This window comes from Pelodiscus sinensis, chromosome 4 (genome assembly GCF_052426305.1).
Source record: "Pelodiscus sinensis isolate ZL-2025 chromosome 4, ASM5242630v1, whole genome shotgun sequence".
In the NCBI taxonomy this organism is placed as follows: domain Eukaryota; kingdom Metazoa; phylum Chordata; order Testudines; family Trionychidae; genus Pelodiscus; species Pelodiscus sinensis.
The window spans coordinates 72,084,801-72,109,888 of record NC_143055.1 but is presented as its reverse complement, the minus strand read 5'-3'; the positions used below and the strand labels follow the sequence as shown (position 1 = coordinate 72,109,888).

The 25,088-nt window shown below is 42.4% G+C and overlaps 1 protein-coding gene across 1 annotated transcript in view; it reads right to left on the bottom strand.

Annotated features, from left to right (window-relative positions):
* Positions 1-25,088, bottom strand: part of SPOCK3 (SPARC (osteonectin), cwcv and kazal like domains proteoglycan 3) — a 356,641-nt gene that overhangs the window by 29,377 nt on the left and 302,176 nt on the right. Inside the window, exon 7 of the mRNA XM_006111699.5 lies at positions 7,185-7,304. Within this exon, the coding sequence (XP_006111761.3) occupies positions 7,185-7,304 (120 nt within the window). The remainder of the gene's footprint in view (positions 1-7,184; positions 7,305-25,088) is intronic.

Here is a 25,088-nt window from a genome sequence, read left to right as displayed (position 1 = left end):
AGAGCATATTCAGGGTCTGCTGGAATCTCAGGAAGCCATGAATATATTATTTTGTGAATTGGTTTCCCTCCTGCCCTGATGAACAAGAATACCAGAATGAGACTTGCTCTAAAAGTGGATAAGCAAACGGGGGAAGCTGCAAGACTGCTGAGAGTGTGGGCAGTGTGCAAAGCCTCTGCCATCCACTCTGGGCACATGGCACACAGAGAACCACATGGATCCCAAAGACAGCTACTTTGAGAGGCTTACAGGGGTGGGGAAGACAGGGAGCATGCCAAGAACTCCTGCTTGATCATGGGCCAGGTCTGGCAGCTTGGTGGGCCATATTTTGGCTACCCCTGCTTTATAGGCGCTGAGTAAAATATCAACAAACTCCAACCATCATTCCGATTTTTTTGATTAAATTTTTTCTCCCAAATCATTTGGCTCATAACTGTTTTCAACTTTCTCCTTTTAAATATATATAACTCTATGTGGACTTTGTTCAGTTCGTACATGGTGAACTAGAATATATCATTCCTCCATCTTGGCTGCAAAATTCTTGGGCTATGTCTAAACTAAAATCCTCTTCAGCAAGAGGAAATGCAAATGGAGCACTCATTTGCATTTCCTTTTCCTTTTGTGCAAGAAGTTTTTGTGCAAAAAAGAGCTGTGTAGATGGCGCCTTTTTGCACAAAAAATGAAGAACCGCTCTTGCGCAAAAGGGAGTTTTTGCATAAAAAGGAAAGGAAGAGGAAATGCAAATGAGAGTGCAACATATGCAAATGAGCACTATATTTGCATTTCCTCTTGTGGAAGTGGACTGTAGTTTAGACATAGCCTAAGTTAGGAAACTTTAATCTGCAATATTTAGAAATTCCAAAGATGTTTTAGTATGAATAACTTGAGATCTCCAGCATACGTCATTCAAATTGATCACACAACTTCCCCTTCCCCACACACACACATTACAGATAAGTAAGTAAAGAAATGGTTCTCCTGCTCTTTAGTGTGATTTGTGACAGACCAACTAATATCCCGCCTGTGTTTTATCTGTCAGGCGTAGACTCGTAAACATTCAAGATAATTTTCTTGTGAGTTATTCCCTTCTTCCCTTTTGTTCAGTATATTTTATAGCAATTTATTTTAACATTCCCATTAGGTGAACTATCCCACTATGTAGCAACTAAGTATCAATAATAACAAGCAGAGTGAATTAGTGCAGATACCAGTCATCACCAACAGATTGTTTTATATTGACTTGTAATGCCTACATAATCTTAGAATGAGGTCTTGTGTCTTGGTTCTGGGAAGGTAACACACTATTTGGTTGTCCATCTTTGCCTTGCAGAAGGTAATTTTGATACTTTTGAGTACTGAATTCCCAATAACGAGCATCTGTTGTCCACAGAGTTTTTCAGACACTCAAGGAAAAGACTGAATCTCTTGACATCCTCAGCTTTTTCCCATACAGCTCTCCATTCCCTTGGGGTCAGTTGTATCTTGAGAAGTATCTCCCATAGTCTACACACTGAGGACCTGCCATCAGCTCGAAACTTACAGTAATGTAGAATTCCTCCTAGTCCTTTTTCTTTGAAGGCTCTAGCCTGCCTGTACTTATCTATCTCTAGCTGTGTAGGATGGTACTATGACCTCCACTGGACTTTCTCCAATGCATCCACATCCTTTCTGTAATGAAGGGAGGAGGGCACAGAATTGGAGGCAGTACTTTAGATTTGGCGTCACCAGTGTTGAGTAAAGGGGTATAATAACTTATCTAGATCTGCTGGAAATGCTCCTCCCAATATGCTATTAACCTTCTTGGCTACCAGGGCTCAATGTTTACTCATATCCAGCTTCTTATCCACTGTAATCTCCAAGTCTTTTCCAGATGAACTGCTGCTTAGCCAGACAGTCCACACCTGTAACAGTGCTTGGGATTCTTCTGTCCCAAATGCAGAACTCTGCACTTGTCCTTGTTGAACCATCAGATTTCTTTTGGCCCAATTCTCCAATTTGTCTAGGTCACTCTGGACTCCATCCCTGCCTTCCAATGTATCTACTGCTCCCCCTAGCTTAATGTCATCTGCAAACTTGCTGAGGGTTCAATCCAGCCCCTCATCCAGGTCATTAATAAAGATGTTGAACAAAACCGGCCCTTGGCGTACTCAGCTTGATACCGACTGCCAATCAGATACTGAGCTGTTGTTCACTGCACATGGAGCAAGACAATCTAGCCAGTTTCTATCCACTTTATAGTTCATTTATACTATCCATACTTCTTTAGCTTGCTGGCATAAATACTGTGGAAGATCATATCAAAAGTTTTGCTAAAGTCAAGGTATAAACACATCCATTGACTTTCCCGTGTCCATTGAGCCAGCTACCTTATCATAGATGGCAATCAGGTTGGTCAGTTCCCCTTGGTGAATCCAGGCTGACTATTCCTGATCACTTTCCTATCTTCCAAGTACTTCAAAATGGATTCCTTAATCATAGAATGATAGACTGGAAGAGACCTCGAGAGGTCATCAAGTCCATTCCCCTGCCCTCATGGCAGGACCAAATACTGTCTAGACCATCCCTGTCAGACATTTATAAAACCTACTCTTAAATATCTCCAGAGATTGAGATTCCACAACCTCCCTGGGAAATTTATTCCAGTATTTGACTAGTCTGACAGGAACTTTTCCCTATTGTCCAACCTAAACCTCCCTTGCTGCAGGTTAAGCCCATTGCTTCTTGTTCTATCCTCAGAGACCAAGATGAACAAGTTTTCTCCCTCCTCCTTATGACACCCTTTTAGATACCTGAAAACTGCTATCATGTTCCCCCTCAATCTTCTCTTTTCTAAACTAAACAAACCCAATTCTTTCAGCCTTCCTTCATAGGTCATGTTCTCTAGATCTTTAATCATTCTTGTTGCTCTTCTCTGGACCCTCTCCAATTTCTCCATATCTTTCTTGAAATGCGGTATCCAGAATTGGACACAATACTCCAACTGAGGCCTAACTAGCACAGAGAGGAGTGGAAGAATGATCCCCTCCATGATTTTTGCAGGGACGGAGGTGAGGCTGACCGTTCTGTAGTTCCCTAGATTGTCCTTCCCTTTTTTAATGATGGGCACTACATTTGCCTTCCTTTCTTTCCAGTTCTTTGGTGGCCAGCTCCTTTCTTTCTTGAACCTAGTGTACTGATATTTCCTGAACCTGGCTATCTAGGAACTTCTCAGATACTCTGATTCTCAATAGTGTCTCTACCTGCCTCTCCAATTCAAGAATTTTCTCCTTCAGCCCATCCATTAACTAATAGTTCATACATAGGAAGTATCTTCATGAAGGAAAGAAAATGTGGCACATCCATTTCAATTCATCACCACCGTTCAGTCTCTGGCCTTCCTGAAAGTACATGCAGAACTGAACCTGAAAGGAAAGCCTCTCACACTCCTTCTCTAAACTCTTGCCAAAACACTCCTGTTAGTGGCTCTCAATTTCTCCTGCAAAGTGATGTTTTATATCAAGTATAGGCACTAATTTGAGGAGCCTCTGATCCTTATCAGAGCATTGCCTTTTTAGAGATATCTGAATACTGTACTCTAGCTTTGAAGGATTAGAAATCCAATGGGTGCAGAGTATTTGCGTCTGGAGCTGGACTTAGCTTCCTGGGTCAGAGGCCAAGGATTCCATGTCAGGGAAAAGAGCTGAAATGTAGAGCTACTGATGTTTTTTGGAATGTGGGTGAGGAAAATCTGTGATGGAGCTCTTTGTTGAGTTGCTGGGGTTGAATACATGTGATCCAGGTTAAGACTGCACTACAGTTGACATCTTGGCAACAGTTCATGGGCTTCTTCTCCCCACCTATGCACTGAAAGCGGAAGCCAGAAACTGTAGTTGAGCAGCAGGTCTTAGTGTGATTTAGACAACTGAGGAAAAGAGCAATGTCCACCAGGCTATGGTCTCTGGTTTGAAATGAAACTGCTAAGTCTTGGTGTAGCTACATTAAGTCTAAGAAGAAAAGATGGCGAATTTATTGTATGATCATAATTGTAGTATTGAATTCCAGTAGATAATAATCAGTTAGTACTGTGCATTCTGTGCTGGTTGCAGTACAAAACTACCTCATCTGGACTCTAGTTTCATCTGGGGTGCCTTTGACAGATGCACAGTTAGTTGTCCTTAACTACATCTTGCCCAATGAACCAATGGAAGAGAGGGCCCAGGACTACAAATTTAAGTGAGAATGAACACTCTGAATTGGGATTCATGTGTAATACTAATGTTGTTGGTTAAGTTTATGATGCTGCTGAAAGCTGAAGCTAATCTATTGCAGCACCAACTACTGATTTGCTATTATAACTGTTGCACCTTATTTCTCTGTTGCATTATCTGTCTACTGTATGCTGGTAGGCTAGCTGAGCTAAAATTGTGTTGCTTCTATTTTGAGTGTTGAATGCTTACATAAGATCCATTATTTGTATTTTTTGTTCCTGGAGGCAACCAAGATACACCACAGGTGTCAATTTGTGGACATGCATACAAGTAAGAGCACTACTGCAGAGGGGTGACAAGAGGATTCTCATTACCCCCAAAATCTCCATTACCCTTAATGACACAGTGCCCAGGCAACAAAGACCTGTTCCTGAGTAAGCTGGGAGGACACAAGTCACTGCTTTACTTACTTCCTCCCTTCATCACCAGGATGAACAAACTAAGGCTGATAACTCTAAACTCATTTAAAAATGCTAACAGTGGAGGGACCAAAGTAATCAGTCAGCAATAGCCAAGTTCCATTCAATATATATACAAGAGAAATTCATAGAGAGTTTGTCTTCATGTTAATGCAAAGTACAGGTTTAATGCTTACAAAGTTTAATTTGACTCTCTACCACAGGGGTACACCACTCTCAAGGACACTGCTGCAAGCTGCAAGTGCCATTTAAAAATAAGCCATTAATTATGCAAGTTGAAACATTGATTTTTTTTCTAATAGGAATTCTATTTAAATATTTAAAACCGGTAAAACCAAAATGTCCCCCCTATTGTGTTTCCACATCATTAGCACTCCTGTCTCTTCCTTTTTTGAAATGAATACTTGAAACTTCCTTTTTGTATAAGCTTCTCTTTCATATATTCATCTATATGAGCATCCACTGTGACACCAACTAGTGGTGATGGGCTACATATACTTAAAAGCATCTACACAGCAGTGTTTTCCAATGGAAGTGTAGGTTGTTAAATGACTTTTGCATCAGAGCAGTTACTCAGCATCTGCCATTCATCTTTTCCTCCTTTTTGGGCAACTAATTTTTATGATCTAACTAAGCATTTCTACCATAGAATTATAGAATACTAGGACTGGAAGGGACCTCGAGTGGTCATTGAGTCCAGTCCCCTGCCCTCATGGCAGGACCCAGTACTGTCTAGACCATCCCCGATAGACATTTATCCAACCTACTCAGGAGCAGCCCGAGGCTGGCTGTGGCAGCTGGTGCCCCAGGCGGAATGCGCGATCGGCGCCCCCGCCTGCACGGCCGTCAATGGTGTGACGTCATCATAGGGCGCCCCGGGCACCCAGTTGAAGGTGGCGTCCTAGATGATCGCCGAGTCTGCCTATGCTCACAGGCCGCCCCTGAACCTACTCTTAAATATCTCCAGAGATGGAGATTCCACAACAACCCTGGTCAATTTATTCTAGTGTTTAACCACCCTGACAGTTAGGAACTTTTTCCTAATGTCCAACCTAAACCTCCCTTGCTGCAGTTTAAGCCCATTGCTTCTTGTTCTATCTTCAGAGGCCAGGAAGAACAAGTTTTCTCCCTCCTCCTTGTGACACCCTTTTAGATATCTGAAAACTGCTTTTATGTTCCTTCTCAATCTTCTCTTTTCCAACTTAAACTAACCCAATTCTTTTGGTCTTCCTTCATAGGTCATGTTCTCTAGACCTTTAATCATTCTTGTTGCTCTTCTCTAGACCTTCTCCAATTTCTCCACATCTTTCTTGAAATGTGGTCACCAGAAGTGGACACAATGCTCCAACTGAGGCCTAATCATCACAGAGTAGAGAGGGAGAATGACTTCTCGTGTCTTGCTTACAACACACCTATTAATGCATCCTAGAATCATGTTTGCTTTTTTTGCAACAGCGTCACACTATTGACTCATATTTAGCTTGTGGTCCACTATAACCCCTAGATCCCTTTCTGCCGTACTCCTTCCTAGACAGTCGCTTCCCATTCTGTATGTGTGAAATTGATTGTTCCTTCCTAAGTGGAACACTTTGCATTTGTCCTTATTAAACTTCATCCTGTTTACCTCAGACCATTTCTCCAATTTGTCCAGATCATTTTGAATTACCCTATCCTCCAAAGCAGTTGCAACCCCTCCAAGCTTGGTATCATTTGCAAACTTAATAAGCTTACTTTCTGTGCCAATATCTAAATAGTTGATAAAGATATTGAACAGAACAGGTCCCAAAACAGACCCCTGCGGAACCCCACTTGTTATTCCTTTCCAGCAGGATTGTGGACCATTAATAACTACTCTCTGGGAATTGTTATCCAGCCACTTATGCACCCACCTTATAGTAGCCCCATCTAAGTTGTCTTTGCCGAATTTATTGATAAGAATATCACGTGAGACCAGATGAAATGCCTTACTAAAGTCTAGGTATATCATGTCCACCGCTTCTCCCTTATCCACAAGACTCGTTATCCTATCAAAGAAAGCTACCAGAGTGGTTTGACATGATTTGTTCTTTACAAATCCATGCTGGCTGTTCCCTATCACCTTATTATCTTCTAAGTGTTTGCAGATGATTTCCTTAATTACTTGTTCCATTATCTTTCCTGGCACAGAAATTAAACTGTACCATATTACTACCATCAATCAAACCTAGGGCTAAATAACAGCTTTGTCAGTGACAGCTTCCATGTAACACTCTCATCAGCCACTGTTTTACAAAACAATACTTTGTTATAGAAACCTCAAGTGAACCTTGGGATGTCAATTCTAAAGCATAATTTTGCTTCCCGAGAAGATTCCCATTAAGAAATATCACTTTTCAAAGGATTATTGTTTCTATATAGGTTGCCACACAAACCTCACTTTTCAGATACACTACAATAAAGGAAGTTGCATTAATGGAAAAACAAAAGTGTACAAAAGTAGTGAAGAAACTATCAAATATCAAAATAAGAAATCTCTTACTACTTCTTTCAGGCCTTTGTACAATTCTAGTCTTCTTGTTTTGGATTCCACTTTCATGAAGTGCCTTGAACCAATCTCTTAGTCTGTTTGCGACTTCCCTGAATTCTAGGTCACTGCACACTGAAAAAAAAGAAACAGGGTTCTTTAGTAATACGAATTTTAACTGTATGATAATGCAATCTGTCAAATTATGCTAAAAATTGAAAACGAAAACAAACAGAAAATGCAACATGTGTTTTATGGTTCTGTTTTCTGTAACAATTTCAATGTTCAGTAATTAATTAGACATTCAAAATATTTTCTCGGTATAAACCATTTAAAAAGTGAATTTTAATATATCTTGCATATTATCTGTTGATCTAGATAATACCAAAATATTTTACAAATTATTATATATCCACACATATCTACACAAAGGATCACGCCATTCACCATGTAAATATATTTCTGGGCAAGAGTATGCAGCTATTTAATTTCATGCACTTTAGAGCAGGAAGTGAGGAAGAATATCAAATCTAACTGAAACTGTGAGAACTGAAAAAGATAGGCTAACATAACATGGAAATAAACCACCTACACTCTGAAGAAAAGTCTCAGGAGATAGTATGTAACTTAAATATCTTTAAAAACAAAGAATGGTCCTACAGCACCTTAGAAACTAACAAAAATGTACACAGTATCATGAGCTTTCATGGGCACTACCTACTTCTTCAGATGAATGGAGCAAGGGGTCCAGAGGTTCAGATCAATAGCAAAAGAGGGGTTGGAGAGGGAAAGAGAAGGGAAAGAAATTTTGTCAATTAGAGTCTCCATGCTAAATGAGGCTAATAGGGTTGTAAGTGCCCAATACTTAACTTTTTTGAGAAAAGTGAATCCTAATGACCAAAAATATCTAAAAACTTGGCTTTTACATGATATCCCAGAGAGGACACATCTAATAGCTCAGCACTCTCTAAAACATCAGGCTGGAGCAGTTTCATTTAGTACTGATTCAATAGGAAGAAATAGCTACCAACCAGTATCAGTTTCCAACTAGAAATTAAGCCCAAACTTATTTACCTTTTCAGAGTGACAAGCTCATAATACAAAGTGTTAAAAGTACAGGGCAACACAGAAATCATTGGTTAAATAAACCTATAGTTTTATTTGTATTTTGCATATTATGTTGCATTCCAAGGCTGATAAAAGTCTCAAGCACAGCTTATTTACAAGAATGACAGCCTGGAACTTTTATTTTTGATTTTAGAGTAAAAGTGAAGCATGTCACTATGTCAGCGAAGATGATAATCTCCTCAGGGGCAACTATCTGTATATTTGTTTATTCTTCTTTTCTCAGAACATAGCTCTTGAGACTTTAATTCTTCTCATGAATGACTTTCATGTTGGATTTGTGCACATATTTGCATATTATAAACAAACTGGAGCTTTTTATAAAATCATGTTTTGCTTCTCTCTCATGTAACTTATGCAAAATTAGAATTCCTCACCTCAAGTATTTCAATATGCAATGAGGAACATTTCTGGTATCAGCCTGTGTCTGGGTAAGGAAAGCTCAAAATGAGCTAGACCACTCTAAAATGGTGAAAGTGGGCTATTAAGCCAAAGTTACACATTCACAAATGAATCGCATAGAATATTTTTAGTTAAGTTCTGCTTTGGCCAAATTCACAACTGGTAACAGTTCAAAACAAATAATTAAACATGTATATGGAAGACAACACAGAACTTTAATTTATGCGGTACTACTTGGGAACCATTGTAATGAGTTTCCATTCCCCTATTGTGTGGGCGGTAGGTGAGTGCCATTAGAAAAATAAATTAGGAGGGGATGAATATAAAACAGAGTTTTTATTGTGGAGGATGGTGCCTGTAAATAGTTTTTGGGGAGATTTATGATGGCTTTGGCTGTGTTAAAGTTTATTTGGTCTTTAGATCATTAGTTCTCCCCCATTCCTTTTGATAGCTCTGATCTTGCATTTTTTCTACTCCAGTACTTACTTTCACTATTTTTACAAGATTTTATGTTAAAACTAGTGATCAAATCTTGGCATCAATAGTAAGGAGCACACAGCACTTCCATGGTGCCCTCAATTTCTGTAGATCTTGAGGGATTCCAGAAAAGCAGCGTCTGTCTGGTTAACTCTTATGTCCAAGATGTACACTTTACAAAACTCTGTATCTTATTTAGCACAGAGTGGAAAAGAAGACAGCATTTCTTTGGCATGATTGGCTCCCAGCTCTGAAATGGAACTAAAATGGAGCACCCTCGTGTTGGGTAATGCACTGCTGCTCACTGACAGGCTGCAGAAGTGGAAGTGGAATAAACATTTGGGATCTATAAATAAATATATGGCAGTAAGCTCATCAAACCAATCTTATCCATGCCCCAGTCCTCATCTTTTGCTATAATAGTTAATGCTAGCAAATTTTGCAAGGACTATTAAATTTTATTTCAAGGATTAAAACATTTCTCACTATTAAAGATCTGGATAAAATCTAATATAGAGGGCAGATTGTATCACAATTGCCTACTGTGGGGTTCTTACACATTTCTCTGAAGCATGGGGTAACTGCACGTTTTGAGGGGGAAGTACAATAAGTGCACTCACACAGACACACAAAGATGCATTTTAAATAATGTTATTGGATGATACAGAGGGAGAGAAATACATCCCATGTTTGATCTTAAATTAGGACCATTGTTGTAAATTACTAAAATTTTACAAACTTTGTTGTTCCACACTGAAACTTTAAATGATGATTTGGATCCAAAACAAAGAGGAAACAAATGTTCAGTTTTGTTACTGCTAATTTTAATTAGTTGGATTACTGCAGGATGGGAATACATCATCATCTTCAAAAATCAAGGCAATGAAAAACAAACTGATTGCACTTCGTCATTTGCCTTTTTTATGCCCCAAAGCTATAGTGCTGGAGTCAGCTCTCAAGCACTACAGGTAATTACATTTAGTATATTTTCAATTTAAATGTTGTATGTATATCTGGTTCATGACATTTCTAATATGTCAAGTAAAAGCAGATGTCTTTTACATGTGAAATTTACAAAAAAGATAGAGCAGAACTTCACGAACGTGCACACTTAATTTACATGGGAAAAATGTGGTCTACATGTCTCAACAAAAAGAGCTGTAACAAGACCTCATAGATCACTACAAAAACTTTGAGATTTTAAGTAAATACTGTAATCTATAATCTATTATTAGCATATAACCATGCAATTTAAATTGAACTAGATGGAAAAGCAAAATCTTTCCCATCAGAAATATTAAAAGAAATATTTTGATTCTACACACTGGCTACGTCTAGACTGGCATGATTTTCCGCAAATGCTTTTAACGGAAAAGTTTTTTCGTTAAAAGCATTTGCGGAAAAGAACGTCTAGATTGGCACGGATGCTTTTCCGCAAAAGTACTTTTTGCGGAAAAGCGTCCGTGCCAATCGAGACGTGTTTTTGCGCAAGAAAGCCCCAATCGCCATTTTTGCGATCGGAGCTTTTTTGCACAAAACAATACCACGTTGTCTACACTGGCCCTCTTGCACAAAAGCATTTGCGCAAGAGGGCTTTTGCCCGAATGGGAGCAGCATAGTATTTCCGCAAGAACATTGACAATCTTACATGAGATCGTCAGTATTCTTGTGGAAATTCAAGCAGCCAGTGTAGACAGCTGGCAAGTTTTTCCGCAAAAGCAGCTGCTTTTGCAGAAAAACTTGCCAGTCTAGACGCAGCCAGCATGTTTCAGAATTTTCAAAATGAATATTTTTTTCATACTGACTTAAAACTATTTCATTTTGGTTTTTTGAAATAAAAAGTGTTTTTTTTTCAAGTTGGCATTTTTTGAGGGTCCCTCCTCCCTATTTTCTCTCCCTTTCTAAACTTTTCCTGTGGGAAAGTTCAATTTCAATTTGAATATGCTTACTATTTCTCAACAGTGCTTTGCAAGATTTTGCTATTCCTAAAAATAAAGCAATAGAAGAAAGCAAATTCACAAACACTATGTGGTATTATAAAGGTGTAGCACACAACCATGATAGCGAAATGCCTATCGGAACACTCAGTTGTTTAAGCATTTGAGCAATATACCACAATTTAGAACATAACAGAATAACAGCCATAGTGGGTCAGACCACAGATCCATTTAGCCTAGTATCCTATCTTCCAACAGTGGCCAATGCGAGCTGCCCCAGAAGAAATGATTTACTACATATGTGTAGTTTCTGATAAAAGCTGGATTTGCTAAATTACATGTCTTGACAACGAACTGGGTGTAGTTGCAGTAACTAATTACCCATTCTGTCCCGGCTGTTTTATGTTGATGAAGTTAGTTTCACCTTTTAAAATTTATTTTTGCCAAAACAAACTGTAAAAATACTCTGCCGTATAAATATTGAAGTCAGGTAAACCAGGTAAATATTGAAGTCAGGTAAAGCTCTCCTGAACCAAGTAGTGGCTAAAATCAAGTATAAAAATGGATAGAGAGGTTAATTTACCCACTCAGTGTCACATACTAAATGCATGGACGAAGAGTCACAAAGTGAGATCGCATGTATTCACATTGCAGACTTATAGCCTCATAACCTGAGCTTGTAATCACAAGTCAGCTGACAAGTCAGATGTGGGTGTTTAATTGCTGTGTAGATATACTCAAAGGCTGTGTCCAGACTGGTAAGTTTTTCTGGAAAATCAGCCGCTTTTCTGCATAAACTTGCCATCTGTCTACACTGGCTGCTTGAATTTCCGGAAAAGCACTGACGATCTACTGTAAAATCATCAGTGCTTTTCCAGAAAAACTATGCTGCTCCTGTTCGGACAAAAGTCTTTTTCCGAAAGACTTTTGCGCAAAAGGGCCAGTGTAGACAGCACAGTACTGTTTTCCGCAAAAAAGCCCCAATCGTGAAAAAGGCGATCGGGCCTTTTTTGCGGAAAAGCGTGTCTAGATTGGCCACAGATGCTTTTCCGCAAAAAGTGCTTTTCCAGAAAAGCATCCTGACAATCTAGATGCGCTTTTCCGAAAATGCTTTTAAAGGAAAACTTTTCCGTTAAAAGCATTTTCGGAAATTCATGCCAGTGTAGATGTAGCCTAAGAGTTTAAGGGTACGTCTAGACTACAGGGTTTTGTCAACGGAAGTTTTGTCGACAGATACTGTCGACAAAACTTCTGTCGACATAGAGCATCTAGACACATTCAGTTCTGTCGACAAAGCAAGGTGCTTTGTCGACAAAACCCTGTAGTCTAGACGCAACCCTACAGGCAATAACACCTTCTGTCGACAGAACTCTGTCGATAGAAGGTGTTATGCCTCGTAAAATGAGGTTTACCAGCGTCGACAAAACTTCTGAGTTCTGTCGACGTTATGTCAACAGAACTCAGCGGTAGTGTAGACGCAGGTATAGTTTTGTCAACAAAAGTCCACTTTTGTTGACAAAACTCAGTAGTCTAGACACACCCTAAGTTAGTGTACAGATATCTATGTAAATTTAAATGGATGTGCTTTTAGCTTTACAAATCTAAACTTTCTATATATTTTAGAGATGTGTGTCTGTCTCTGTCTGTCTATGAGTCTGTTTGTTCAAGAACTCCTCCAAAATGGTAACAGCTAGAACAACCAAATTTGGCATGAAGCTTCCTCTTATCATAACGTAGAGCAAGTAAAGGGTTTGGTTGTCCCAGATAATGGGATATGCCTGGAATTAAATTGTTTCTCATAAAATGTGAAAGGGTAGGGTCTAGTAAGAGAGACTAGAATGACCAGAGGGGGGCAGAGCAGCAAGGGACCAGAGAGAGAGAAACCAACCCCATTGGGTCAGCAGGGGTGGAGAAAGGGATAGCTATCTATGGGTATGTCTACACTACCCCGCTAGTTCGAACTAGCGGGGTAATGTATGCATACCGCACTTGCTAATGAAGCCCGGGATTTGAATTTCCCGGGCTTCATTAGCATAAGCGGGGAGCCGCCATTTTTAAATCCCCGCTGCTTCGAACCCCGTGTAGCGCGGCTACACGGGGTTCAAACTAGGTAGTTCGGACTAGGGTCCTATTCCGAACTACCGTTACTCCTCGTGAAACGAGGTGTACCGGTAGTTCGGAATAGGCACCCTAGTCCGAACTACCTAGTTCGAGCCCCGTGTAGCCGCGCTACACGGGGTTCGAAGCAGCGGGGATTTAAAAATGGCGGCTCCCCGCTTATGCTAATGAAGCCCGGGAAATTCAAATCCCGGGCTCCATTAGCAAGTGTGGTATGCATACATTACCCTCCTAGTTCGAACTAGGAGGGTAGTGTAGACATACCCTATAGTATATTTGAGAGAGTTTGCTCATTTGAGTGTCTGTCTGTCCCCCAATCGGGGAACATTTACCCCTCCCCCTGCTGTGACTACTGCAGTTGCAGTGGCCATGGACAGGCGCTTCTCACCTGGCTCAAAGCTGCTATGCTGAGAAAGTCTGGGGTTGTCCTCTTTCCCTGGGACAGCCTGTATACTCAACCTCTGATCCCCAGCCCCACCCAGAACAACCTTTTAAATGAAGAAAAACAAAACTTATTTGAGTTAAGTAATGCCAGGTAATGTCAGGGAAATAATTTAGTAAACAAATATAAATAACGAAGGGAATCAAGGTGAATCTAGAGGGTATATATAGAGAGACTATCTGTGTCAAACATGCTGTTGAAACTAGAAGAAAGTTTAAGTTACATGAACTTAGATTCTCTGTATTCTTTTAGAATAAACTGTGAATATGGCCTACAAATCCTAGAGTTTTACTTCCACTGAGAACTGATGAGTGCCTCTAAATCTCCAAGAGAAGATTATTCGTAAGTGAATGAATTCTTATTGTACATGGGATTTGTTGCATGACCAGTTTGTTTATATGACTGCTATACAGAAGCTGGTCTAATCCTCTTTAAAATTGTTTACAAAGTTTAAAATGTTGTTAGCAGTAAATTTAAAAAATAGAAATCAAATTAAGTTGGTCTTTTATAGCATGAAAGAAATAGATGGTGTATAGTAGCACAACTGAAAAAAGTTCAGTATTATTGACTTAGACATAATAATGCCGACTTCTACAACACAAAAGGCTCAAGAGGTAAATTATTGTGATAAGCACAAAAGAACAAGAAATTGTAAAAAGCTAATGAAATCCACACTGATTTTTTGCTTAATAAAAGTGATTTATAAAAATCCCCAAACACCTTAATAAATATTCTGAAAGGCTGCCTACTTTCACTTTACATATATTCCTATTAGAACTTCTATATCCTCTATTTAATGCTAATTTGTAATTCATTGCAGGAAAAGATATCACAGAATAGTAGCATAGATTGCTTTTTATCATTTATTTCTTTAGCAAAGGAAGAGTACAACTGATGCAAAAGGTAGAGTATACAACATTTCTACCTTTATAAGTATGAATTTTGACAGTGGCTTCAAATCATTGGTCACATACTATTTCTCATATGATACAATAAGACAGGACCAAGTAATTTCCCCCATAAACTCAGACTGACTTCATCTTTTGCTCTACATGATAGGATTTACAAAAGTTGTAGAAAAATAGAATTTTATCTTATAAATATGATGTGACCATAAAAGCGTGCTAACATTTTAACATGGGCACTCTTTTTTCTGAGTCAGAAGGCAGATTTATACAATTTCAACCCAAAAAAATTGAGTCTGAGAAAAAGTCCTAAGTGACCAAAATGAAAACGAGGCAATCTTAAATATAGATGCTATCACTGTCACTAAAACTATTTCTAGCAAATTAGACTGCAAAAGACAACCCTAAAGCAAAACCTTTCAAAGTAATTAAAAACCTTCCTGACCTAGAAGTTTCTAAATATTTTGTTTCATTAAAATTGTTTTTTTCTGTGCCTTTCTCCAATTCATCATCTGACACAGCTCTCCCCGCTTGCCAGAACTGTTAGCAGACGTCAAAAGAACCCAAAAGTTTGTTAAGCAATGTATAACAATGTATATTGTGGTTAGGCCAGTTTACCATTTTTGTGCGCTATAGCTATATGCTTGGCCAAGGGTGTGTTATATGCTGAGTAATCTTACTAACATGTCTGCATTCTGGAATATGTTTAGATACTTCTTTTACAAATGATTTTTTTAGAAGACATGTTACTGACATTATATCAGTCTGCATTGATTTAAAATAGGTTTAGATGAGGTAATTCAGATCTATTCAGACTATTATTTCACCTGATAGACTGGCAGATGAATCTTTAATGGCAAAAGACAGACAGTAAAGGTTGTAGAAGGTTAGAAAGTAATCAAAAAATGCATATTATATCAGATGAATCCATTCAGGAACCTGCCAAGAAATGCTTCTACTCTCATCTAATACCAGATGCAAGGCATTTCTGCTATTACAATCAATTCTAGTAGCCATTAAGAGAATTAGTGTGGGGTGAAATAAAGTCATCAGCTCAAAGGTTACTTTACTCTCCTATCATTTGAAGTAATAAAAACTGACTTGCTTTGCAAAACCAACATACATAGCTATGGAACTAATGGAGGAATTTGAAAATGAGTAAGTACACGTTCTAGAAATAACATTTATATAATATTTATTCTAAAGGTAAGAGAAACAAAATGTTCAATTTGTTTTCAGCTATAGAAAATGGTATAATTTGTATTGTTTTTTGAAAATAATTTACAGATTGGAGGAAGAATATCTGAACATGCTAATCAGTGTATGTTCCTCGACCATTTTTTTTCAAATCTGGAGCTTATGCTAATTGAGAATGGGGGTAAAAATAGTGATAATTGAAAATTATAAAGAGAAATAGAACATATTTCTGGAACAGAGTGATGGATTATATTTTCGTGCATATTTACAACAGTCTCTTCTTTCTGGAGTAATATGCAATAAATTGCTCATATGAATACAGACTACACAAACTATGAACACATGAACACTGAAAACACAATGGTCTTATCTAGTAACTTCAATGAATGAGATCTGCAGACTTTAAAAAGTACAATAGAATTGAATACCGTAAGTAGCCTAATTGGACAGGAAAGAACGGTTACTTACCTCATAACTGTGATTCTTTGAGATGTGTCTGTTTGTCTGTTTGAAGGAGCTTCTAAAAGTTTTGAAATCTAGAAGCCTCTGTTAATTGGCTGAGCCTCAGTCAGGGGGAGGGTCTACCAGAGCTATATAAGCCTGTGACTCAGCGACCAGGGAGAGCGCGACCAGGAACAGCTAACAGGAGAGTTTGGAGAGGGAGTTTAGAGGGCACTTGTGACCTTCTTTAAAACATAACTCTTAGAATAATTTATACTCCAGAGGTTTAAAAAGAATCCCAATTTATACTTAAACTTATTCATTAGAAAAATGAAGACAGAAGCCCAGCAGCAGAGTGGGGGCTATCCTGTTTATTGCGTCGAGTGTAACATGTATGATTACCTGCCCTGTGGGCGGGTGGCGTATGTGTGCACCCGTTGCAAGGAGCTCCTGACCCTCAGAGACCGAGTTCGGGCTTTGGAGGACAGGGTGGCTGAACTGGAGGAGCTAAGGGAGGTAGAGAGCTATGTTGATGAGACTTTCCCGGACACTGTAGTACTGTCCCACCTCCAGTCTGAGAGCCCCAGTGCTCTTAAGGAGGATGAAAGTCTCAAGGGAACAGAGCATTTAATGGGAGCAGAGGGAAAGCATCCCGTAGCTGGGACCCTCCTCCCAGAGGATGTTGTGGTATCCTCTCGCACTGAGGATACCTCTGAGGGGGAGGGAATGCCAGTTAGGAAGAGGCAGGTGTTAGTAGTGGGTGATTTGATCGTTAGAAACATAGATAGTTGGGTTTGTGATGACCAGGAGAACCATATGGTCACTTGCCTGCCTGGTGCAAAGGTTGCGGACCTCTTGAGGCATCTAGATAGACTTATGTGTACTGCTGGGGAGGAGCCGGTGGTCGTGGTACATGTAGGTACCAATGACGTAGGGAAGGGTAGGAGAGATGTCGTGGAGGCCAAATTTAGGCTGCTAGGAAAGAGACTGAAATCCAGGACCTCAATGGTGGCATTCTCGGAAATGCTTCCAGTTCCGCGCGCAGGGCCAGGTAGGCAGGCAGAGCTTCAGAGTCTCAATGCGTGGATGAGACGATGGTGTAGGGAAGAGGGGTTTGGATTTATTAGGAACTGGGGACACTTTTGGGAGAGGGGGAGCCTATACAGGAAGGATGGGCTCCACCTAAACCAGGGTAGAACCGGACTGCTGGCACTAAACATTAAAAAGGCCATAGAGCAGTTTTTAAACTAAGAGATGGGGGAAAGCCGACTGGTGCGGAGATGCACGTAAATCGGAAGGAGACTTCTCTTAGAGGAGAATCCATTGATAGAGATTCTCTAAGCTGTAGTCAGAAAGAGAGGAGGGGAGAGGGCAAACCATGGGCCAGAGCAGACAAACAACCGCATACAAAGGAATCCAATGCATCAGGGAAGGGCAGACAAATAACCAGTGGCAAATTTCTAAAGTGCTTCTACACAAATGCTAGGAGTCTGACTAATAAGATGGGTGAACTAGAGAACCTCATATTAAATGAAGATATTGACATAATAGGCATCACTGAAACCTGGTGGAATGAGGAAAATCTGTGGGACACAATCATATACAGGCAGTCCCCGACTTACGCGGATCCGACTTACGTCGGATCCGCACTTACGAACGGAGCTTTCTCGCCCCGGAAGTCGGGGCGAGAAAGCCCCGTTCGTAAGCTGCTCCGGTGCCCCTGGTCTGCTGGAGACCGTCTCCAGCAGACCAGGGGCACCGGGCGGGTTCCCGCGCTTCTGAGGCTTTGCCAGAGCAAAGCCTCAGAAGCGCGGGAACCGCTGCTGCTGCCCCTTGAGACCCGGTGCCTGTGGTCTGCTGGGGACCGTCCCCAGCAGACCACAGGCACCGGGACCCAAGCGGCAGCAGCGGGCAGGTTCCCGCGCTTCTGAGGCTTTGCCAGAGCAAAGCCTCAGAAGCGCGGGAACCCCCGCTGCTGCCGCATGAGACCCGGTGCCTGTGGTCTGCTGGGGACGGTCCCCAGCAGACCACAGGCACCCGGACTGAAGCCGCAGCCGTGGGGGGGGTCCCGCGCCTCTGAGGCTTTGCCAGAGCAAAGCCTCAGAGGCGTGGGGAACCGCCGCTGCTGCCGCTTCAGTCAAAGCGGCAGCAGCGGCGGTTCCCCGTGCCTCTGAGGCTTTGCTCTGGCAAAGCCTCAGAGGCGCAGGACCCCCCCGCGGCTGCGGCTTCAGTCCTGGTGCCTGTGGTCTGCTGGGGACCGTCCCCAGCAGACCACAGGCATCCAGACTGGAGCGGCGGCAGCAGCGGCGGTTCCCCGCGCCTCTGAGGCTTTGCTCTGGCAAAGCCTCAGAGGCGTGGGACCCCCCGCGGCTGCGGCTTCAGTCCGGGTGCCTGTGGTCTGCTGGGGACGGTCCCCAGCAGACCACAGGCACCCTGACTGAAGCTGCAGCCGCGGAGGGTCCCCCGCCTCAGAGGCTTTGCCAGAGCAAAGCCTCAGAGGCGCGGCACCCCGCTGCCGCTGCGGCTCTGCTCCCCGTGTCCCTGGTCTGCTGGGGGGGGGGGGGGCGCAGCTAGTGTGCTCCCCCCCCCAGCAGACCAGGCTTTTGTTTTGGACTCTGGGGCAGAGCAGCTGGGGCGCTGCCGATTGGTCCTGCAGCGCCCGTGGGCACTACTGGACCAACCCGGCAGCACCCCAGCTGCTCTGCCCCAGGTCCTGATTCAGCCGCTGCTGGTCAGTTTCAGCAGCGGCTGAATCAGGACGTCTGGGGCAGAGCAGATGGGGTGCTGCTGGGTTGGTCCAGTAGCACCCCAGCTGCTCTACCCCAGGCGTCCCCAAGTCAGCTTCTGCTGAAACTGACCAGCGCTGACTACAGGAAGCCCCAGGCAGAGTTGCTCTGCCCCGGGCTTCCTGGAATCAGCTGCTGATCAGTTTCAGCAGTAGCTGACTTGGGGACGCCTGGGGTTCTTAAGTTGATTCTGTATGTAAGTCAGAATTGGCGGTCAGTTTCAGCAGCGGCTGAATCTGGATGCCAGTTCCGACTTACATACAGATTCAACTTAAGAACAAACCTACAGTCCCTATCTTGTACGTAACCCGGGGACTGCCTGTATAGAAAGGATAGAGCAGGCCGGGTGGGTGGCGGAGTGGCACTGTATGTGAAAGATAATGTAGACTCAAACGAAATAAAAATATTAAGTGAATCAACATGTTCAATAGAATCACTATGGATAGTAATTCCATGCTCCAATAATAAGAAATTAGCAGTAGGGATATATTACCGACCACCTGACCAGGACAGCGATACTGACATTGAAATGCTGAGGGAGATTAGAGAGGCTACCAAAATAAAGAACTCTATAATAATGGGGGATTTTAATTACCCCCATATTGACTGGATACATGTCACCTCAGGAAGAGAAGCGGGGATAAAATTTCTCAATGGTTTAAATGACTGCTTCTTGGAGCAGCTACTGCAGGAACCCACAAGGGGAGAGGCAATTCTCGATTTAGTCCTGAGTGGAGTGCAGGATCAGGTCCAGGATATAACCGTTACGGAACGCTTGGGAATAGTGACCATAATATAATAACATTTAACATTCCTGTGGTGGGAAGAACACCTCAGCAGTCCAGCACTCTGGCATTTAATTTCAAAAAGGGGAATTACACAAAAATGAGGAGGTTTGTTAAACAGAAATTAAGAGGCACAGTGACCAGAGCCAAATCCCTGAAAGCTGCATGGAAACTGTTTCAAGACACCATAACAGAGGCCCAACTTAAATATATACCCCAAATTAAAAAACATAGCAAGAGACCTAAAAAAGAGTCACCGTGGCTTAACCACCATGTAAAAGAAGCAGTGAGGGACAAAAAGGTATTTTAAGAAGTGGAAGTCCACTTCTTAAATAGATAAATAGAAAAGAACATAAACACTGTCAAATCAAGTGTAAAAATGTAATAATAAAAGATTTTGAGGAACAGCTAGCCAAAAACTTAAAAAGAAATAACAAAATGTTTTTTAAGTACATTAGAAGCAGGAAGCCTGCTAAAAAACCTGTGGGTCCCCTAGATAATCGAGCTATTAAAGGAGCAATCAAGGATGATAAAGCCATTGCGGAGAAACTAAATGATTTCTTTGCTTCAGTCTTCACGGCTGAGGATGTTGGGGAGATTCTTGAATCTGCACCGTCCTTTTTGGGTGATGAAGCTGAGGAACTGTCCCGGATTGAAGTGTCATTAGAGGAGGTTTTGGAACAAATAGAAAAACTTAATGTTAACAAATCTCCGGGACCGGATGGCATTCATCCAAGGGTTCTAAAAGAACTCAAATGGGAAATTGCTGAGCTATTATCTGTGGTTTGTAACCTATCCTTTAAATCGGCTTCTGTACCTGATGACTGGAAGGTAGCCAACGTGACACCAATATTTAAAAAGGGCTCTAAAGGCGATCCTGGCAATAACAGACCGGTAAGTCTAACTTCAGTACCGGGCAAATTAGTCGAAACAATAGTAAAGAATAAAATTGTGAAGCATGTAGAAGAACATAATTTATTGGACAAAAGTCAACATGGTTTCTGTAAAGGGAAATCCTGTCTTACTAATCTGTTAGAGTTCTTTGAAGGGGTTAACAAAAGGACAAGGGGGATCCAGTAGATATAGTATACTTAGATTTTTAGAAAGCCCTTGACAAGGTCCCTCACCAAAGGCCCTTGTGTAAATTACATGGCCCTGGGATAAGAGGGAAGGTCCTTTCTTGGATTGAGAACTGGTAAAAAGACAGGAAACAAAGGGTAGCAATAAATGGTAAATTTTCAGATTGGAGAGGGGTAACTAGTGGTGTACCCCAACGGTCAGTCCTGGGACCAATCCTTTTCAACTTATTCATAAATGATCTGGAGAAAGGGGTAAGCAGTGAGGTAGTAAAGTTTGCAGATGATACCAAACTGTTTAGGATAGTCAAGACAGAAGCAGACTGTGAGGGACTCCAAGAAGATCTCACCAAACTGAGTGATTGGGCAACAAAATTGCAAATGAAATTTAATGTGGATAAGTGTAAAGTAATGCACATCGGGAAAAATAACCCCAACTATACGTACAGTATGACGGGGGCTAATTTGGCTACGAAAAATCAGGAAAGAGACCTTGGAGTTATCGTGGACAGTTCTCTGAAAACTTCTACACCAGTGTGCAGTGGTGGTCAAAAAGGCAAATAGGATGTTAGGAATTATTAAGAAAGGGATACAAAATAAGACCCAGAATATCTTACTGCCCCTGTATAAAGCTATGGTACGCCCACATCTTGAATACTGTGTACAGATGTGGTCTCCTCGCCTCAAAAAAGATATTTTGGCCTTGGAAAGGGTTCAGAAAAGGGCAACTAAAATGATTAGGGGTCTGGAACGGGTCCCATATGAGGAGAGGCTAAAGAGACTGGGACTTTTCAGTTTAGAAAAGAGGAGACTGAGGGGGGATATGATAGAGGTCTATAAAATCATGAGTGGTGTGGAGAGGGCTGATAAAGAAAAGTTATTTATTAGTTCCCATAATAGAAGAACTAGAGGACACCAAATGAAATTAATGGGTAGCAGGTTTAAAACTAATAAAAGGAAGTTCTTCTTCACACAGCGTGTTGTCAACCTGTGGAACTCCTTGCCAGACGAGGCGGTGAAGGCTAGGACTATAACAGAGTTTAAAGAGAAGCTGGATAAATTCATGGAGGTTAGGTCCATAAAAGGCTATTAGCCAGGGGATAAAATGGTGTCCTTGGCCTCTGTTTGTCAGAGGCTGGAGAGGGAGGGCAGGAGACAAATCGCTTGATCATTGTCTTCGGTCAACCCTCTCTGGGGTACCTGGTGCTGGCCACTGTCGGTAGACAGGATACTGGGCTAGATGGACCTTTGGTCTGACCCAGTACGGCCGTTCTTACTTTCAAGTCATCAGAAACCTTCTCTGCTTGAACCCCAAAACTTTGGGGCAGGAGGCAAAGAAGGTTCTGATGGGCTCTAGTATCCATGGAGGGCATGGGCAGGACAGAGTCGGCTAACGCTTCATCCCAGGAGGACGACGATGGCCCTTTTTGGACCTCACCCATAGGGACATCCTCATCACCTGGGTCATCCAAGGTGTCCATGGACGAAGAGGGAGGAGGTTGGCTCACCGGAGCCGTGCTCCCCTCTGGACCCAGGTATGACTGGCCCGGAGGTAGGGAATGTCCTGAGTTGGGGGACCTGACGAGGAGTCACTGACCGAGGAACTCGTGGCCCCGAGGAGGCAGAAGCTGGTCTGGGTGGGTCCGTGCCCTGGCTCTGGTGGTAAGCCCAGGGAGTCCAAAAGGGCCATTGCGCTGGAGGCTGAGGGGGCCATGTTTGTACCATGGGCACCGAAACTGGCTGAGCCCACTGCTGCTGGTATGGGAGCAGAGGACTATGGTGCCAGGAATGGTGCTGAGAGTGGGAGAGGCACCACGAGTGAGACATAGAGGCCCTCAAGGACCAGACGGATTCCACCTCTGAGTCGGATGAGTACTCCGATGCGGACCAGGCAGTGCCAGATGCTGAAGGAATTGCGGTAAGCCGAGACATGGACTCCAACTTGCTGCGGTGCCGAGGCGGTGAAGGAGGCATGGCCGTGCAGGAATCTTGCACAGAGGTAGGTGCTGATGGGCCCCGGGACGGTGACAGCATGGGCAATGTTGTTGCGCCGAGTCCGGTGCCATATCTTTGGCTGGTACCAGGAGAGCCAGTGCCTCGATGGCTGGTGCCACATGCGGTGCCATCAGGGCCGGGTGATGTCTGCCCTCGTGCACCATGCCTTTGGTCGTCCCTGGAGGTGATCGGTGCCGAGCGTCCCTGTGCCACCTAAGGGGTGCCGGAGGAGGAGGAGGACTCGATTAGAACCCTTGCTGCCTCCAAGGCCTCCGGTATAGATGGCTCTGGGAAGTCCTCCAGAGGACTGACGTCCCCTCGCTGGAAGGCAGGCCCGCCCAACCTAGCAGGCCCAGGCTTCGAGCTCGTCAGCGCCACGTGCCCCAATGGAGGGCACGTGCCTAGGCGGGGACTGACCCATTAGGCCTCCTCTTCTTCTGATGTGCTGCTGATTGAGAGCAGTGCTGGGGCCCCTGTGGTGCCGGAAAGGCATGGTGCATGGAACTGGTGTGCACTGAGGCTGGTGTGCTCCAGGAGACTGGTGCCTATGAGGAGGATCTTAAGGCTCCACGAGGAGGATCTTAAGGTTCAACTCCCTCTCGCGTTTCGTCCGGGGCTTGAAGACCTTACAGATTTTACATGCCTCTGTAAGGTGTGCTTCTCCCAGGCACTTTAAGCACGATGAGTGCAGGTCACTGCATGACATAGGCCTATTACACTTTTTGCAGGGCTTAAAGCCTTGCAGCCGGGCATGTCCTACCGCGGGCGCATGGCACACCGTGGCGGGGAACAATCAACGGAAAACAAGAAAAGAGTCTTTAACTTAAATTGTAGACACTTAGCTGAAGATTAACTAAAGATTGAAGAAAAACAATAAGGACAACGATCACATTAAGGAGCTGAGGATTGTTCCAACAACCGCCATGGAGGTAAGAAGGAACTGAGTGGGTGAGGGGGCCAGCAGGGGGTATATATGGGCCAGTATACTGGTGCCACTTCAGGGGGCTCCCTGCTGGCCCTAAGGGTACTGCTGAGGGAAAAACTTCCAACAGCCCTTGCATACACCTATATTGGAATGCACATGAGCAATCACTTTAAGAAGAAAATAAGGTTTCAGTTTCTGTACTCATTCACAAATCTGTTCTTCAAGAGAAAAGGCAACAGAACTCAGGAGGCAGAGTCTCCGCTGTTTTCAAAAAAAAATTATACTGGACACTTAACTTCCATCAGGACAGCCAAAGCGAATAGTGCAAGAGGGTTCAGTTTAGGGTGTACTTCAAAGGACAGAACTTCTGACAACTAGGAGGAAAACCAGAAGGGACAAACCTACCCCCCCCCATTAAAGTCTATTTTAACTAGGAACATAAAATGACAATTTTCCTATATACAGAGCACAAGATGACTAAGAATGGTAATACAAATACTAACATACAATAAGTACTGTACCGTTAAATCAGAAGTTACACCTACACATTTTGTTATCCTAAAATCCAGGTACAGTGGTGCAAGAAACATACAAGGTCATCCCTGTACATCAGATCCATGTGACTCCCTGACCACAATGAGGGACTAATTCCCCTTAAAAGTAAAAAATCGAGTCACGTGGAGACTAAAATCCTGTGTTGATGCTCCTGCTTTTAAGCACAGTACATTTGATGGCTAATGTTTGAAATGTGATAAAATGCAGCACCTATGCAGTGTAAGACTGTGATCTTGAAAGAGCATGGACACATGTTTAATCTCAAACAAGTGAGTGACCCCATTGAATTTAAATGTGTGCATCAGTATTCCCATCGGTAAATTTGGTAAACATTTAATTTGTCATTCATTGACCAACTAAGAACAAATATTTCTGTTAATCATTAAAATTTGCAAGCAGAAAAAGGAAAGAAAAATGCTGTTTAAGAATTCATGTGAATGAAGCATAGATAAAATGGATAAAAATGAAAAATGCTTAAAAATAAACAAATAAATAAACATTGATACTATTAGAAATATGTAAAAAATCAAATTCTGACAAGTATATAGGCTCTGAGCTTAACACCTAGTCCACACTGGTCTTCCGTTAGAAGCTACAAGGAAAATCTAAGGGCATGTCTACACTACAAGGTAAGGTTGAATGTAATATGGTCAATTTCCTACCACCTGATTTTGTAAAGTTGAAGGTCCATGTCCTCAGTGTGGGGAAGAATTGTACATAGTCCAAAGTAGTATGTTCCCATTAAGTAGTAGA